Raw genomic sequence first — 17,895 nt, 5'->3', positions numbered from 1 at the left:
TTCCAACCCTGATATTCTGTGATAAATGTCAGTAACTTTGAAAGACAATATAAAAAGTTGATTGAACAACTCTCGTCTTAAACAAGAAGTACTTTTATGCTTTGTGGTATATCTTTTGTGTTTATTTAGTGTCGTTCATGGAAGACCTCTCAAATCGCTGCACAAAATTGAATGCACTTTAAAGAAGCACCAATTAAAACCTCTTGACTGTTCTGCAGACATTTGAAATACATCCACTAAAAGAGTGCATATTTGGGCCTATTGATATATCTACTTGTATTCAGTGGCATTTTCAAATGGCATAATGTATACAATATGAAAATTAATGGACCCTTGGTGCATATTGATACAATGCCCATTAAAATCAATGAAAAAAACTCCCATTGACTTCAGTGGGTGGTGAATCAGCCCCTAATGGTGGTGCTCAAAGAGTTGCTGTCAAACCTTCCCCCACATTTTAAATGTTATTCTTGTGTATATTTCCCTTTAGAACTTCTAATTTCTGAAGAAAAGTAGTTTGTGTAGGAAACTAATTCTGTAAGAATTGCTTTTCAACTAAGCCAAACATTTTTGAAATGCAAGTGCAGCACTGGAAGAAATAAAGTGATCTTGAACCATAATTTATTCCCAATGCAGAGAAAATTATTGAAATTGAGTAGCAAATGGTTTATATCTAATTTTAGAAATGGTTACAGAGTAACATGATGTTTTTAAGAAGAATTTTTAAGTATAATATTCAAAGTTTAAAAACATTCAAATATTGAGATGCCAAAAGTTAAAATATAGCATGTTTTTGCTTTTTAAAGGAGAAACACAAAAATGAAGGAGAAGATTCTAATAAAAAACTACAAGAAAAGGAAGTACTAATTGGAGAGCTGAAAGCAAAAATAATAGAAGAAGAAAAAAATGCATTTCAGGTGAAGGAAAAATTATCCGATGCCAATAAATCACTGGAGGAATTAAAAGAACAGATTGTACAAAAGAATCAAGAGGCAAATAATGTGAGACTGCAACTGGCTAACTGCAAACAAAAAGAAAGACAATGTTCTGATGAAATAAAACAGTTAATGGGTACTGTGGAAGAATTACAGAAGCGATGCCATAAAGACAGCCAATTTGAAACTGACATTGTTCAAAGAATGGAATTAGAAACGCAAAGGAGACTGGCACAACTTCAGGCAGAATTAGATGAGATGTATGGGCAGCAGATTGTACAAATGAAGCAAGAGTTAATTAAGCAACATGCATTAGAAATTGAAGAACTTCTTGCCCAACAAAAAATTGAGCTGGAGAAAACTTTAAATCCATGTTCAAGTGATAATATTAGTGAAGATCAAGTACATTTAATGAATATTGCAATTAATGAATTGAATAAGAAATTGCAAGATGCTAATTATGAGAAGGAAAAAATAAAGCAAGATTTGTCAAAACAACTGGAAGACATTTCAGCAGAGAAGTCTCTTCAACAAACACAAATTAAAGGTCTTTTTCAAGAATTGACCTTTGCAAGAGAGCAGATTCAGAGAGCCAAGCAGACCATAATGGACAAAGAATGCAGATTAAATGAAGCAGATAAATACCAGGTTATGATTGAAGAGCTGAAAGCTCAGCTTGCTTCTGCATCTGAGCTAAGGAAAGAGTTAGAATTAAAACACGAGGCAGAAGTCACAAATTATAAAATAAAACTTGAAATGCTAGAAAGAGAGAAGGATGAAGTTTTGGACAGAATGGCTGAATCTCAAGAAGCTGAATTAGAGAGACTGAGGACACAGCTTCTGTTTAGTCATGAAGAAGAACTATCCAACCTTAGAGAAGACTTACAACAAGAGCACAGAATAAACATTGAAATTCTTAAAGATAACTTGGCCACATACTATAAACAGCAATTAGAAGGAGTACAAAATGAAATGAGTCAAAAGATAGAAGCCATGCAATTTGAAAAGGACAACTTAATAACAAAGCAAAGTCAGCTGTTGTTGGAGATTTCAAAGCTGAAAGATTTGCAGCAGTCTGTTGTAAATTCTAAATCGGAAGAAATGACACTTCAAATACAGGAACTCCAAAAGGAGATTGATGTTCTTAGGCAAGAAGAAAAAGAAGAGGGTATACTTGAACAAGAAGTTCAAGAGTTGCAACTTAAAACTGAATTGTTGGAGAAACAAATGAAAGAGAAAGAAGTTAGCCTTCAAGAAAAATGTAAAGAGCTTGAGACACAAAATAACCTTCTTAAAGATGAAAATAGAGCTTTAGAGGAGAAATTAAAGCACATTTTGGTTAGTTCAGAAGAAAAGTTGATTTTCACAGACAATGTTTATTCTAAGTCAGAAGACCTTGACATGCAAAAAAGAATAGAAAAGCTAATGGCTGAAAATGAGCAGTTTATAAAACAAGACATTGAACTCAAAGCAGAAATTGAGAGGCAAAAGAATACTTTTTCATTTGCTGAGAAAAATTTTGAAGCTAGTTATCAAGAGCTGCAGGAAGAATATGCTTGTCTTCTAAAGATAAAAGCTGATTTAGAAGAGAGCAAAAACAAAGAGGAAGCTGAATATAAAACCAAGCTTAAGGCTCTGACTGAAGAGCTTCAACATTTACAAAGCTATGAACTGGTTGTATTGAAAACTAAAAGTTCAGTCTTTGAAGGCTCTAAAGAAGACAAAATATGCAGAGCAGAAACTTTTGAAGTTGGAGAAGTTGTTGAGAAAGATAGCACAGAACTTATGGAAAAGCTTGAGGTAGCCCAGCATGAGAAAATGGAATTGTCCTTGAGACTTTCAGATCTTTCTGAACAATTAAAATTAAAACATAGTGAAATTTGTCAATTAAGTGAAGAAGTCAAATCTTTAAAACAGGAGAAAGAACAAGTTTTAGCAAGATTTAAAGAACAAGAAATCATAATTAGCCCCAATCAGGCAGAAAATGTTAAGATTTTTGAACAGAAGACAAAATACTCTAAAGAGAAAGCTCAAGCAGATGCTATCCCAGTGTCTGAAACTAGAAATCTAATAATTGATCCCAGCAATGAACTTGGTGAGGAAATAAAAGTAAGAGAAGATGATCTGAGTTTGTGTAAAGATTCAGATCGTCATCATGTAACAGAGAAGAAAATTCAGCAAATGTTGAATCCCGAGCAGCAATCACTGTTGGATCATGTGCACCAGATGACTGACCGACTAGCAGGAGAAACGTCACTACTGGCCATTACACAGCATGAAAATGATCAGCTTCAGCAGCAGCTGGATATATTAAAATCTGAACAGGTATGTTTATAGAAACCTGTATGGTAAAGAACGTTACTAGGAGTACATCTATGTAAAATAATGAAAGTTAATGTTTATCTTAAATATGCCTTTTGCTTCTGGGCTTGTTTGTCGTGGATATGTTGATTAGTGGTTAAGGGTGGGCAGTCATAGGAGTGATCTGTTTCATAGCTGTATGTTTAAGAATTCTCAAGGAATGTGTGAAGGGGTTCCTTTTTAATGGATGTATGAATAGATCAAAAGAAATGAATGTTTTTTGCTTTCACTAAATTTAATATTTTAACTAAAATTAAATTTTAAGTTTTGGTAAATTCTTTGCCATCAGTTAAAATATTATGAAGCAAAACCTAATTATTGCATTTTGTCTTCAATACAATTGTAACATCCTATCTTACTCAAAGAAAGTAAAAGTTTTAATGACTCTAGATTTTTGTTGGAGAGGTCAGGAAAGAGTTGGTTATTTTTTCCAAGACACTTCTACCTTGTTTATGATTTGTTCTCCAGCTCTACAGTATAACCACTCAAACAAAAAATTGGAAGAAATGCAGACAATTCACTATATTTTCTCACTAATTATGTTCGATTAAACTTGCAAAACAAAAAGTAGAATCTTTAACAACCCACTGCCACTATATTAATGTTCTCAGTTTAATTTTTCTGGATGAGAAGTGGAGAAATGGAAGGTGAATAAACTGTCAGAAGATATTAAAAGCCAGCTGGGCCTCCACCTAACCTCCATTTTTGGAGGTGCAGTTAGGCTTGCATTTTTGTATCCGTGCTGAATTGCAGATACAAATACAAATAGTATTATCTCTACTTGCTTGTGGGTGCAAACAGTTTAGTTAGATATTTTACTAATATTTAAACAGAGACTGGCACCAAAAATCTGGCCTTAAATCTACATGCAATGATTCAATAAATATTGTAGCAAAAGTTAGGTTTTTCATAGGCACCAATACCTTAGACTTTGTCCTCTACCAGGTTGTTTTAGGTTATCATATGTATTTCTTGACAGTTTTAAAACAGTCTACTATTAATAGTCCATATGGCATTTATTACCAAAGTGGATATCAGGCTAAATTTTAACTTGCCCTCAGTTGTGATATATGCTTCTTAGCCTTAGCCAAAGACCTGGGCCATAGAATCCAATGTTAATTTCAGTGCACTGTGTGCTAATGTAGAAAAATAGAGAAGAAAAATAAAACGAGGCTTGAAATAACAAGAGAAATTACCTAAGTATCAAAATTTACAAAATATAATTTGATATGTAAATGATAAACAGGTCCCTGACTATCTCACTGGTTTGAGAATTGATGCTATTTCTTGCCTTTCCAGTCAAGCACACAGCATGATTTGGTATTCACTTCCTTTGTGAAGGGACTGCTGCGCGTTTAAACTAGGAACTCAGTCCTTTAATCCACTCACTGAATAAATTTGGGACTGTGCTTCTACTCCAAGTCAAACTTCTCTCCAGACTACCTTAGCTGACTTGTCGTTCCCCTGAAAATTTTCTTGAAAACTGTTATGCAGCCATTGTGGTGTCGGCACATGCCCATTGAACTTCATATCAGTTCACTAGTTAATAATGATTTTCAAAGGAAAATATGGTTTGTAAGTATGCTTTACATTACTGAATCACTAGAGCAAGAATGTGCAGATATATTTTGAACTTAGGAAATCTCTTAATTATTGTACAGATTTGGTTTCTGACTGCAAATGAAAACTAGATAATAGTTAACAAATATTTAAGTGTTAATATTATGTTTAGGTGTCAGGTACAGATGTTTAAAATTATTATTGTCTGAAATTAGCAGCTGTAATAAAATACAGAAAATTTGGACTTTCTTGCTTCCTTATTTTTAACTCTTTGTAATATGTGTATTTCCATTCAAAGACTGATTTACGGCTACAGATGGAGGCCCAGCGCATTTGTCTCTCTCTGGTTTATTCAGCTCATGTGGACCAGGTCCGTGAGTACTTGAAAGCTGAAAAAGAGAATGCACTCTGCAGCCTTAAAGAGGAGCTCATCTGCAGTCATGCACAAGAGATGAATGAGCTTAAGAAAATGTATCAACTAGAGCTCCAGACCGTGAAAGTTCAACAAGCAGGTATATTGTTGAAAATGATAGGAGAGAAGTTCTCTGTGTAAAAATATTTCTTTAAAAGAGAGCATGTGACCAGAAAAGTTGGAGAGAATTTTTTCTTCAGTTGTCTAACAAAATAGGTTCTTCTATCCAATATTTCCTTTTTTATATTTAAATGTTTTAACTCAAATTATTGTAAAGTTACAAGAAGCCCATTATGTAGTACACACTGTATTATTCAACATAATTTTGAAAAATCTATGTAAGCTATCACTTTTATGATGATTATATTTATTAATAGATGGTTGTATTCAAATTTATTTTTTGCTATTTGTCTTAGAGCAATCATTTTAGAGGGTTACATTAAAAAAATGTTTAGGTGCGTATTCCGTATTGAAATCATACTAGTTAAATGTAGTAACACAATACCTTGTTTGTCCGTTGTCTTGATTATATCATTCCCCTCCTTGAATCTCTCCACTGGCTCCTTACACACTATTCAGGCTTGTTTATCACCACCTTCAAAGCTCTGTATAACTCTGCCCTCCCTTCTTATCTGAGTGTGTCTCACTTCATGTTGCTATCCCCCCATGGCTCCTCCATTGACTGCTCATTTGTCAGTCACTTCTGTGCTTTCTAACATGCTTCCCCCATATGGTTTGAACTTCCTGAACTTATTGCCATACCATGCCATATTTAAGTCCCTCTTAAGGACCCATTTCCGTCATGCTGACTAAATCTAGTTGACATGTATATTAAGAAAAATGTATATGTTCTTCTTTGAGTAATGTCCCTATGGGTGATCCTCTTCAGGTGAGCATGTGCTCCATGCACCTTTGGAGACTTTTGGTAGCAGTGCCTATTTGGTTCACACATGCACACTTGCTATCCTCATGCCCCATACCAAGGATATCTAGTACATTGTTGATGCACTGCCCTCAGTTCCTTCCCAACCACGTTGGCCTGAGACAAAGTGTCTAGTGAAGCTGCTTCTATCTAACTTACCCTTTGGAATAGTTTAGTTTAGTTTTAACATAGTATTTAGTTTTACTAGTTTAGTTCAGTGTTTTATTTTAGGGACCTTTCACTTACCCATCCTCAATGGTTTCCTCTCCTCAAAGGTTCTCCTTTGAGGGAATCTTAAATCCTCAGGCTATGCCTGGTTCCCTTGGATTTAAACATTGTGTCACTTGTTGGGACCCTTCCCAGTTAGTGATGGTCACCCTTGCTCTAGCCACTGTGTAAGGGATACTCACGTTCCTTCTAAATGCTCAGGGCTCAAAAGTAAATATAGAGAGAACAGGGAAATAAAGCTGAGGCTCCTCATGATGGAGCACTTCCTCTGACCTGCATCAGACCCAGGGCTGGATACCACCTGCCCTCTACTCCCTGGTACACCAGTCTGCCAGTGACCATAGTTGACCTCTGCAGCTTGATGACCCATAAGACCTTCACAGGAGAGACTAGCAGGAGAATGCACCAAGTCATCTAGCAAGAGGAGCTCCAAATCTCAAAAATAAGTTGGTGCTAAGAGCCCTGTCGTGTCGGAGACCTTGTGTCCCAAGCAAGGGTATTGCCAAGGCTTCAAGCATTCCTGGTACCAAAGGTCCATCCATGCTGAAGGCTTTGGGTATTTCTAAGCCCCACAGTACCCATTGATCACTGCTAAAGCCTGCCTAGTACCATCCAAGCACTGTCAAGGTGCTAGGAACTCTAAAGATTATACAGCTAGGAAGACAGTAATGTCTATGGCCTCCACTTCTTCCTCACTGTGTATCGTACCCAAATTGACAGTATAATCTGGTCGACTGTTATTCTTGCACCCTGCATCATCCTCAGTACCACTATATTCTACTGCCAAGCCCTGCCAGGTTTCCACACAGATTCACCTGGTACTGCAGCTTTTCTAGGGACCTGTTTGCATCCAATTAACCTGAATCCCCCTTGCTTACGGACCCGAGAAGACTCTGCGTACCACAGTCTCACCTACCATCAGTATTTCACTCCTCTCCAGTACCGACTGGTTCCCTGGTACCCACTGGAATGGATGGACAACCTGCAGTTGCACTATTGTCTGCATTCCCCATTCATTATGGGAATGAAAGCAGCTTTGACCTCATCTCTCTGTCCAAGGCTTATTTGACTACCAACCTAAACCAATCTCCCCTGAAGTCTATTCGGAGGAGACCCCAAGACACAAACAGGCTCAAGTATCTCACATATTTCTTGGTATGACCTATCTTGGGTATCTGTTGCCTTTCCTTCTTGCCCCCCTCAGTGACCATCCTGGAATATGCAGTTTTCCAGAGCATCCAGCTACCCCCATGCTGAACCTCAAAAGTAACCATTTCCTGTCCCTCCCATTCCTTTACCTCATTCTCTACTGCAGGAGGAATCCTTTGAGGAGCATGAGAAAATAGCTGATGGTCAAATATCTCTTCCTCCTCTCCTGATGAAGCAGTCATGTCCCCCTGCCTCCGATCACATGTGAATGACTTTAATCAGTTTCAAGACCTCATGCTGACACTCTTCAAATCCCCTCAGAAGGGATACAGGAGATCCAGCATAGACTGTTGGACATCCTACACACTGCTTCCTCCATCCAGGTAGCTGTGCCCATAAATAAGACTTCACTTCAGCTGGCCAAGATGATTTGGCAAAGGCTGGCCACAATACCTCCAACTTGTAAGAGGGCAGATAAAAAGAATTATGTCCCTGCTAGAGGCTCAGAATGTTTGTCCACACACATGGTACCCTCCTCCTTTGTGGTGGATGCAGTGAACAAGCATAATAGGCCACACCATGGCAAAACCATCCCGCAGGACAAGGAACAAAAATTGTTGGACCTCTTGGGTTGTAAGAGTTACTCATCTACCTGCAGCAATTCAGGATTGCCAACTACCAGTTGCTTGTTGCAAAATACAACCACATAAATTATTCAAAGTTTGATTACTTTATGAATATTTGCCTTTGGAACACTAAGAGCAATTCAGGCCACCATCACTGAAGGTCAACTCCTGGCAAGAACTTCTTTTCAGGCTTCTCTTGCTGCTGCTGCTAACAGCAGCACACTCCATCTCTACAGCAGTTGTCATTTGACATGCATCCTGGCTATAATCATCAGGAACCTCTAGGCTATCCAGTGAATCCCTGGATGAGTCCTTGCATTCCCTAAAGGATTTAAGAGCTACTCTCCATGCACTAAGGATTTATACACTTGCAAATAAAAGGAGATTCAACAGGTCACAGACAGATCAAAGATCTCACTTTCCAGCTTACCATAGACCTTCAGAACCTTCCAGGAAAAACTTAGGTTCCAGAAGGGAAAAAGATCAGTCATCATGACTGTTGCAGCATAGTCATCTCCATCATCCAAGGATTCATTCTGATACTGTACCTTCATCGAGGGCCATGAACAATCCCATTATCTGGATTTACAGTTGGATCATCCTGCCTCCCACCCGCCCATCCCCCTCCTTTTGGAGATGATCACTCCTATTTTTGTACCTAATTGGAGCAGATTACTTGTGACAGATGGTTTTGGTGGTAATAACATTAGGCTCATGTCTATGCATCTGCTTCTTCCCTGTCCTTTTTCAGAGACATCTCACGAACATCTGCAGGGGCAAGAAGTCCTGTTCCTCCTTCTTCACAAGCCCTGGCCACCTGGGGCTGACAGCCAAAACTCCTTTCTTTTTAAAAAAAAAACAAAAACAAAACAAACAAACAAAAACCCCCACAGCTCTCGCCTCACTCAAGGGAGGCGCACCCCATAGTTTGAAAACCACTACTTGAGAGTCTCCCCAAGACTATTTGTCTCTTATGGACAGAATTAAAGGGGCTCCCGTTTCAACCCAGAGACTATTCAAGTGGGTTTCCAGCAGGACACCTATTAAAAGGCTGCTGAGGTTCAGCTCCCTCCTATGCCCATTCCACCGAATTGCAATAGACTTCCATTGCCTTGCTCCTAACTGCACGTATTGCAGAAATCTGCAAAACTGCCACATGGTCTTTGGCTCTCACTTTTTCTAAACTATACATACCTAATACATACCTCTAGGACAGAGACTGCCTTTGGTACTGCAATTCTACAAAAGCCTCAGACTGGGTTCCTCAGTACCCATCTCCTTTAAGGAATGCAGCTCAGGAGTCACTTGAAGTGGTGCACCCATAGGGACATTACTCAAAGAAGGAGAGGATACTTGTACAGTAATTGGGGTCCTTCAAGATTTTTGTCCTGTGGGTGCTACGCTGCTTGCCCCCCTTCCCTTCTTTTTCGGAGTCTTGTTTCCATTGGACTTTGTGATACAGAAGGAACTGAGGGTAGTTCATCTGACACTGCCCTTAGTAAGGGGCACGAGGGTAGCTAGGGCGCATGTGTGACCAAACAGGAACTGCTACCAAACATCTTCCATCATGAGCTCATGGGGCACATGCACACCTGAAGTGGACCACCTAGGGTCAAATATCTAGAAGAACTGCAGTTATTCTACAAGGTAAGCAACATCTTCTTTCCCATTCCCTCAATTTCAGTTTATTTGTCTCTGTCCGTCCACATTGTGAACTCGTTAGGGCTGTGTCTTCTTGTCTATTTGAAAAGTGTGTGACATCTAGTGCATGATACAATAAATAAGTTAATAATATTAATAATCTGTATTAATAGACGATGAAGGCAAATCTACAGTGGTGCTTATAGAAAAGCTAAGCAGGGCAGTGTCTGAGGAATGCTTAAGGCTCACACAGGTAAGACTTTGTCAAAGAAACACTTTTTTACATAGGAATTTTGAAAATCAAGAACTGTTTATGTATTGCTAGAATTATTTCTTCTTAGTTCTTCTCATCACCCCTAACAAATTTTCATCACAGCATTTTCCTCTCCCAGTAATCCTTCAATTTGAGACTGAGAAACCAGAACATTTTTCCTTCCTTCATGTATTTCCTCAGCTCCTGTATTTTTCCCCACAATGTTCTGTATATAGTGCTTCTGAAATCTTGCCGCCTTTCTGTAAACCTCTGAAAATCGCCAAAAATCAGAGATTCGTAGATTTTTAATGCCAGAAGGGACCATTATGATTAATTAGTCTGACTTCCTGCAAAACACAGGCCAAAGTACTTTACTCAGTAATTTCTGCATCAAGACCATAACTTCTGTTTGAGTTATAGCATATCTTTTAGTCTTGATTTTAGACTTCAAGTGATGGAGCATCCACATTTTCCCTTGATAAATTGTTCCAATGGCTAACTGTTTTGCTTTTTTCTGCTAGATTAAAGAGTTTTCTATTATCAGGAATATCTTCCCTATATAGCTGCTAAGTCACCTCTTAGCATTCTTTTACATAACCTAAATACATGAGATTTTTTAGTCTTTCACTATGAGGCATCTTTTCCATAATTCATGTCATTCTTGTAGTTCTTTTCTGAAATCTTTCCAATTTTTCAACATTCTTTTTGGAGTGTGGACACAAGAACTGGACACAGTATTCCAGAAATTGTCTTACTAATGCTATATGCGAAAGTAATACCACCTTCTCTTTCTTGGTAGTCCACTGCTTATATGTCCAAAAACTGTAGGCCTAGTAGTTAGAGCATCGCACTGGGAATCCCTGTTCAGAGGATTATAAACCATGACTCCCATCTCCTTTACAGAGTTACTGTTTTCCAGGATATAGTCCCCCATCTTGTAAATCTAACCTACATTTTTTGTTCCTAAATGTATGACCTTGCATTTGGTAATGTTAAAATACATGTTGCTCAAATGAGCCCACCTGACCAAGAAATGCAGGTCAACCTCTGTGACTGACCTATTCCCAGCATTATTTACCATTTCACCAATTTTTATGTCATCTGCAAATTTTACCAGGAATGATATGTATTTCCTTTCAAATCATATCTAAAGATGTTGAATAGCATTGGGCTGAGAACAGATTTCTGCAAGACCCACTATAGACATACCCAAAATCATGATTTCCCCATTTACAGTTACTTTTGTGTTGTTTCTCAGTTGAGAAGTTTTTAATCTGTTTAATATAGGCTGCATTGATTTTTGTCAGTGCTATTTTTTTATCATAATGTCATGCAGACTATGTCAAATGCTTTTCAGAAGTCTATTATGTCAATATAGTTACCTTTATCACCAAACTTGTGATATTAAAAAAATTCAAAGATGTACGTACGTTATCTTTTGCCATCCAAAACTGGCCAATTTACATGAAACTGGCCAAGTTAAATACTTACTTTGAATATAAGGAAAAAAAACCAAGCCCTGCCTTCTTTACTTTGAGTCCATATGCTAGCTCTAGCAGAGTAATCACATAATTGTATAGATATTACCCTTGTATTACCCTCTCCTTACTCCTGCCTTCTGTCCTGTGACCACCTCTTTACATAATGTCTAATCTAGTTTATCTCCTCTGAACTGAGAACATGTCTTCTTTCTCTTTTGGGAGTACCTATTCAAATTGTGGGCACCGATATACGTTTTAAATGATTCTGTACAGGACATTCAAGTGATTTATGGTCAAAACAAGAGATAATGACGCTTCTTAGTACAAAAAACTCCTCCCCGTATGAAGTTAGGCAGAGTTACTTCCCTGACTAAAACAAGTTTTTATTGAATTGTATTCATGCTACAATAGTACTAGAGAGCAAATATAGGGAGAGATTGAACTGGATTTCATTATGATTTACACACACCATCAAGGGAACTGTTAACTAAATTCCAACTACATATGCTTTAGTATTAGTGGTGTTAATCCAAAAAGAACACAGCTTTACATTAAGTTTCCAGGTTGAGTTTGAATGGCTGAACCCTGCACTTGTATTTCTGTAGTAATTTTTTTCAGAATATAGCCATGCTTTCAGATGCTATATGGATAAATCTTTTTTTTCCTTCAGCCATCTCATTGTTAAAATGCCATACATCCTGGACAATCTAGCACCAATAAATTTGAAGGATTCTTTTCATTTGTGTTTACATGCATTTCACGTCACCCCCTTTGTTTTTGCCAGTCTGATGTATTCTTGAGTATAGATTGGATAATGACTTCTTCAAAAATCTTAGAAACACTTTTATAGGAGTCTCGTAGATTGTATTCTACAATACAGGATAGTTCTCACCAGCAAAGGAGCAGGAAGTCAAAGTGAAGGTATGGTGCAATATGCATTGACCTGTGAGCCACTAATTTTACAAGGGCTAATTTTACAAGACCTAAAAGATTTGACAGTGTCAGTTTCAGTGCTAAGGCGATATTTTTTTTCTGAACCACCCCCTCCCCACTTCCCAATGTTTTTATAAATGCAAAATATTAAGTGTCGTTTATCATCTGAAAATTTTGCAAACAGACATATACAGCTATTTCCACAGAAGTTACTACCCCAAAGATACTGCTTGATGGATGCTGTTTTTCTATTTTGTTTCCTCTGCCTGTTGTCTTTAATATAGTCATAAATAATCTGCTGTAGCCTGAACTATCTTTATTTCTTTTTGATATTTTTATTTATTTGTTATATAGCTTCTCTGCAGTGTTCAGAGTGAACAAAACTCAACTCCTATCAAAGTTAGTCCTGGAGAACAAGACATTTTCCATGTTCCTACTGTTGAGAGAAAAGAACCTGACATAGAATTACCAACGCACAGAATTCAAGCTCAAGGTAACACATATAGTAACTTTTAGATATTGCTGACAACACTATATTAATATACTGGTATTTATAATTAATAATCTAAGGCAGTGGTGCCCAAACTTTTCCTCTCGCACCCCCTTTACCAGTAATAGAATATGTCAATGCCCCTCTGGGCCGGAAGTGGAGTCGCAGCGGGGCCGGTGGCCGGGGCAGAGCTGTGGCTGAGAGCGGGGGGCAGGGGCCAGTGGCTAAGCCGGAAGCAGAGCCGGGGCCGCAACTGTGGCCGGGGATAGGACCAGAGAAGGTCAGGGTGGCTCTCCCTCCCCACCCCACTGTGGGGGCTGGCCCAGGCCCCACTGCGCCCCCCCCAGACGTTCCTCCATGCCCCCCTAGGGGGCGTGCACCACAGTTTGGAGATCACTGATCTGAACTCAGTATTAATATGTCAGTTCAACCATTTTTATATACCCCTTTTATTTCTGCATATGATTCAGTTGCTTATTTACATCACCAATTAATCAGCATTCAAGATGCCTCAATATTCTGAATCACTCTTATTTTTTGAGTGCCATCCTGTGCAGAGCTTATTGTAGTGGAAGTTTCAGATAGATAATGTGAGGAGATTGATTTTTCTGCTCATACAACAGGAGAAGCTAAGCAGTTCTACCATAAATTATAAACAAACAGATGAATACTAATGCATAAACATTTGTACAGCCCCTCTCCCACTTACAATAATGGAGTAGTATAACGGTAATGGTGGTAATCCTCTTCGGTTAAGAATTTGTGAGCAAGTTGATAAATTAAAAATACAATATGTAATGATGCAGTAACTGTGAATTTAATGAAAATGTCACTAGCTCTCTTTGTAATTTAGCCTTGCAAGAAAGTATGCAAATTCTTCTGAGCAAGATAATGGAAGAATACAACAGACTGATGGCACTTCATACACAGTTTATGAGGGACTGTAAAAAGGTAAACTATTTACAATTCCATATGATTATAAAGTGGATATGCAAACCAGATGCTGGTTGTGGATTCCATCTATTCCTTGTTTATTAAGTCCCAATCCTGCAAACATGTCCATATTTAAATTTGTGCATGTAAACTTCACTTGGCCCATTTATTTCATGCATAAAATGAAGCACATGTGCAAGTTTTTGCAGAATTGAGGCCTTATATAAAGACCATTTAATGACTGTGTAATGTATCTGGATCTAAGAAGGGGAAATGAACTTTTCAAAATTAAATGGAAAACCCTCTTAAATGTGATGTTTTATGTCATGTAATACTCGGTATTCTTGGTGAAAAAAGTTACACTAACATTCTTAAAATGTTTCAAGGTGATTTTACAAGATATTTTTATCATCATCTTGGCATATCCCAATGCGACATGGCCTCCTTGCAGATCGAGTGCAATCTGAATTATTCTCTGGCTTGGTCCTTAAGGTGGCCTGGCTGAATGTTCAGTTTATGTCCATCACTAACAATTTAATCTGACCATCAAAGCTTTTGCTGCCCCCCATAATCGTCAGCCATATACTGCCATTTCTTGATAAACTTGCTTCAGAATTCATTGTTCTTCCATTCTAATATGTCCATACCAAGAAAGCCACCAAAACCAAAGTAGTGCTGATGGAGGTGGATGCTGGGTTTCGCTTCAAATATCCCCATTTCTAATCTTGTCCTGCTGTTTAATATGGAACCACCAAATGTCAGGTTTTGTGCTATTTTTTACATTTTCTTGGAAATTATGTACTAATTGTCCTTCCCGAAGAAAGTAGTTTTGTTAAAATTTGTAATTAATTTGTAATTAACGTGTTACTGTTTGTTTAATGTCATACGTATGGTTCCTAAAACAAGTACTTAGCCAAGTCTGGTCCTGAGAAATTTGAGGAAAATAAATATAGTTCAGTCATGATTTATAGCTCAGCCATTTTTAGTATATACAATAGATTCCGCTTACTAACAACCCCTCAGCAGATGGCCAAAATTGGCCATTAACCTGCAGTTGCCAATAAGAGAGAGGCAGTTCTGGAAGGCTGCAGCCAGAGAAGGAAGCTCAGAGGCTCGAGGTACCTCTCCTTGTGCTTTCCAGGCTACATCCTCCCCTGGCCCCAGGGCCCCAGGTTCAACGCATCCTAGTGCTACCTTCACTCGTTACAGCCCTGCAAACCTGCCTGTGGCCGGGGCTTTCCACAAGAGGCAGGGGCTCTGGAATGTGTTGAACCCAGTCCTCAAGGGCAGGACGCAACCTGGAGAGCACAGAGGAGAACAAATACTTTGCAGCCTTCGCATCACCAGCAGCCCCATTCCTTGCTGCTGCCCTGCCAGCAGCCTACCCTGGGGCCCGGGTTCTGCATGTCCCATTGCTTCTGTCCCTTGCTGCAGCCCCACAAACCTGCCTGCGGCCAAGGCTTTCCACAAAAAAATTGTCACTAGCCGGCATGCCTGTTGCTAATGTCCAGGCCAATTAACATTATAGTCATTGCATGATATTGGTTCCATGTTCCCATGGACAGAAAGTTTTTATTAATAGGGTTGCTATTAAGCGGAATCTACTATATTTTGAAGGTTGTCACTTTTTATGGGTGTTGCTACTGTTTGCTTTTTACAATTTTGGTCATAGGCACAGGTAGATGTATAAAATTGAGCAATTACATAAAGTAAAATTACACGGATAATCTTATTTAAAGAATGACCCATCAAATATCCTGTTTTTTCTTTCTTATTTGTATAACTTTGACTCCCTGTTCAGTGGAAAATATACATATTCATCTAAAACAGGGAAGCGCCCAAAGACTACATACAGCATTTTGGCTGTGCATTGGCCTGATCTATTTAGAACAGAGGCTGGAAAACGTATTATGAAATAAGATTAACTAGCTAAATCGAAAAAGAAATGGAAAAAAAATTGAAATGTTTTGAAAATAAGTTTCCTACACTGTTACCTATGAACAAATTCAGTAGCCTTAAATAAAGATTTTTAAATTCTAAGAGAGAAAAACTTCAAATGATGTCAGAGAGAGAGGTCCTATATTTTTAAAAATAAGTATAAAAAGAATAGTCTGTGGGTAATCTGACCAGTAGTAAAGTATTTCTTCTTCCTTAAGCTAACTTGGATTCCTGTTACCTGCACCTTATATATGCTAATATTTTATAGGTAAACAGAAGATGAGCTTTCAATATAGAATAAAAATTCTCATTGAGTTCATTCTAAGCTTTTTTTGCATGCATGACTTAGCTTTTATTGAAAAGCAGGAGGGAGAGACATGCAGCATTTATAAAAGTCTCTATGAATTCCACTTGGTGGATCTGTTAACAAGATGGTTTGAATAGATATGTAACCAGCAATACTCCACCTATTGCCATAAGACCAAATGGATCATCTTTGCAGTGTTCTTGCCCTCCGTATCTTGATATACTGGATACCATAGATCTTAAGACAGTCTTTGGGTAAATAGCACAGTATTCTTTCATACAAATATAAGATGATTTTGATTAAATGGTCATTTTTCTTACTGATGTGCCATCAGTAGAAAATTTGATAATAGTACAGACAATGTATCCTGCATTGCTATATATTAAAAGGTTAAATGTGATATATTCAGTGGTTACGTTTAGAAAGAGGTTGCAAAATATGCATATGTGGGTATGTGTATGTATTTTATATAAATGGTAGATTAGGTGCAAGTAAAGTATTAGCACTTGTGTTATGCTTTCAGGACAGTTACAGTTTCTATTCTTGATTTAAATATTATTTAAATTGTCATTTGTTTTTACTGTACTTTTCCTAGGTTGAAGAGCAACAGACATCATATGTTGAACTGGAGCATCGAAAAGAAGAGGAAAGCAGCTGTTTACAAATGAAAATAGAAGACTTTCAGACCCCTTCCCAGGACCTTATTGGTAAAGAGATACATATGCAATTATTTGTAATGTCTATAGCCATAAAGATGAACAAACCGCTTTAAGTCAAAATTTGTTTCTTGTGGATAAGACAAGGTTAAACACCATAAGTACTGAGGATTCTGTCATCTGATTTATTTGCTTTTTGTTCTTATAAATCTCTGGAATGTTGTTTAGAAATTCAGCTGATCTGCTCTAGAACTGTTCAGTAATATTTTTTGGTTTTCAGCAATTAAAGGGATTATTAATATTACCTCTAATAAGAGAGAGTTCTTGTGTTGTTTTGCAAGATTGTTGTTATTTATAGAAAATAGGATTGCTCTGCTATCACAATAAAAATAATTACCTTCATTAACATTTTATGAGATCTTTGATGTTATTGCTAGTCACCATTTTACTATTTCAAATAGACTTTTTATGTGTATTAACATAATTAACTGATTTTCTCCCTTCAAATTACCCATTTATAGATCTTATGGTTAGAGCATCTCATTGGGAGGAGATGGAGAACCTTAAAACACAACTTGAAGGACAACATGCTCAAGAAATTGAGCATCTCCGATCCTATTTCCAGCAGCAGTTGAAAGAAACTGAAGAGAGATACACTACAGAGATTGCTCATTTACAGAATAGACTTCAGGATGTCAGTGAATCCCCTGAAGATTTCAGGTATCCCATGATCTTTATCCTCCTTTACTATAGAGTTTACCATTTTGTACTGAACACCATATGTAAACATTAGTGTTTTCAAAAATCTAATGCGTGCAAAGCTTTATATTTTATTAACATCAGAATATGAAAAAATCATCAGATTATATGAACATTTTTTTACTCATCACTTTTTTTTTTAAATCAAGTATTTTACAAAGAAATGGTGTAACCCAGGGGTTGGCAACCTATGGCACGCCTGCAAAGACAGCACGCAAGCCAATTTTTAATGGCACTCTGCTGTCTGCCTGGGTCCGGGCAGACAGCAGCGTGCCACTAAAAATCCTACCTGGCCCGGCCTGCTCTTTTCC

At 37.8% G+C, this 17,895-nt stretch overlaps 1 protein-coding gene across 6 annotated transcripts in view; it reads left to right on the top strand.

Annotated features, from left to right (window-relative positions):
* AKAP9 (A-kinase anchoring protein 9) overlaps positions 1-17,895 on the top strand; it is a 218,370-nt gene that overhangs the window by 86,239 nt on the left and 114,236 nt on the right. For all 6 annotated transcript variants that reach the window (XM_074945942.1, XM_074945947.1, XM_074945945.1 and 3 more), the window contains 7 exons: positions 807-3,260; positions 5,155-5,368; positions 10,008-10,087; positions 12,856-12,994; positions 13,845-13,942; positions 16,765-16,876; positions 17,347-17,545. In XM_074945942.1, the coding sequence (XP_074802043.1) occupies positions 807-3,260; positions 5,155-5,368; positions 10,008-10,087; positions 12,856-12,994; positions 13,845-13,942; positions 16,765-16,876; positions 17,347-17,545 (3,296 nt within the window). The remainder of the gene's footprint in view (positions 1-806; positions 3,261-5,154; positions 5,369-10,007; positions 10,088-12,855; positions 12,995-13,844; positions 13,943-16,764; positions 16,877-17,346; positions 17,546-17,895) is intronic.

The sequence above is a fragment of the Natator depressus genome, chromosome 2 (genome assembly GCF_965152275.1).
Source record: "Natator depressus isolate rNatDep1 chromosome 2, rNatDep2.hap1, whole genome shotgun sequence".
Taxonomy (NCBI): domain Eukaryota; kingdom Metazoa; phylum Chordata; order Testudines; family Cheloniidae; genus Natator; species Natator depressus.
The sequence above is the reverse complement of the archived record's forward strand: the minus strand, read 5'-3'. Positions and strand labels throughout refer to the sequence as shown.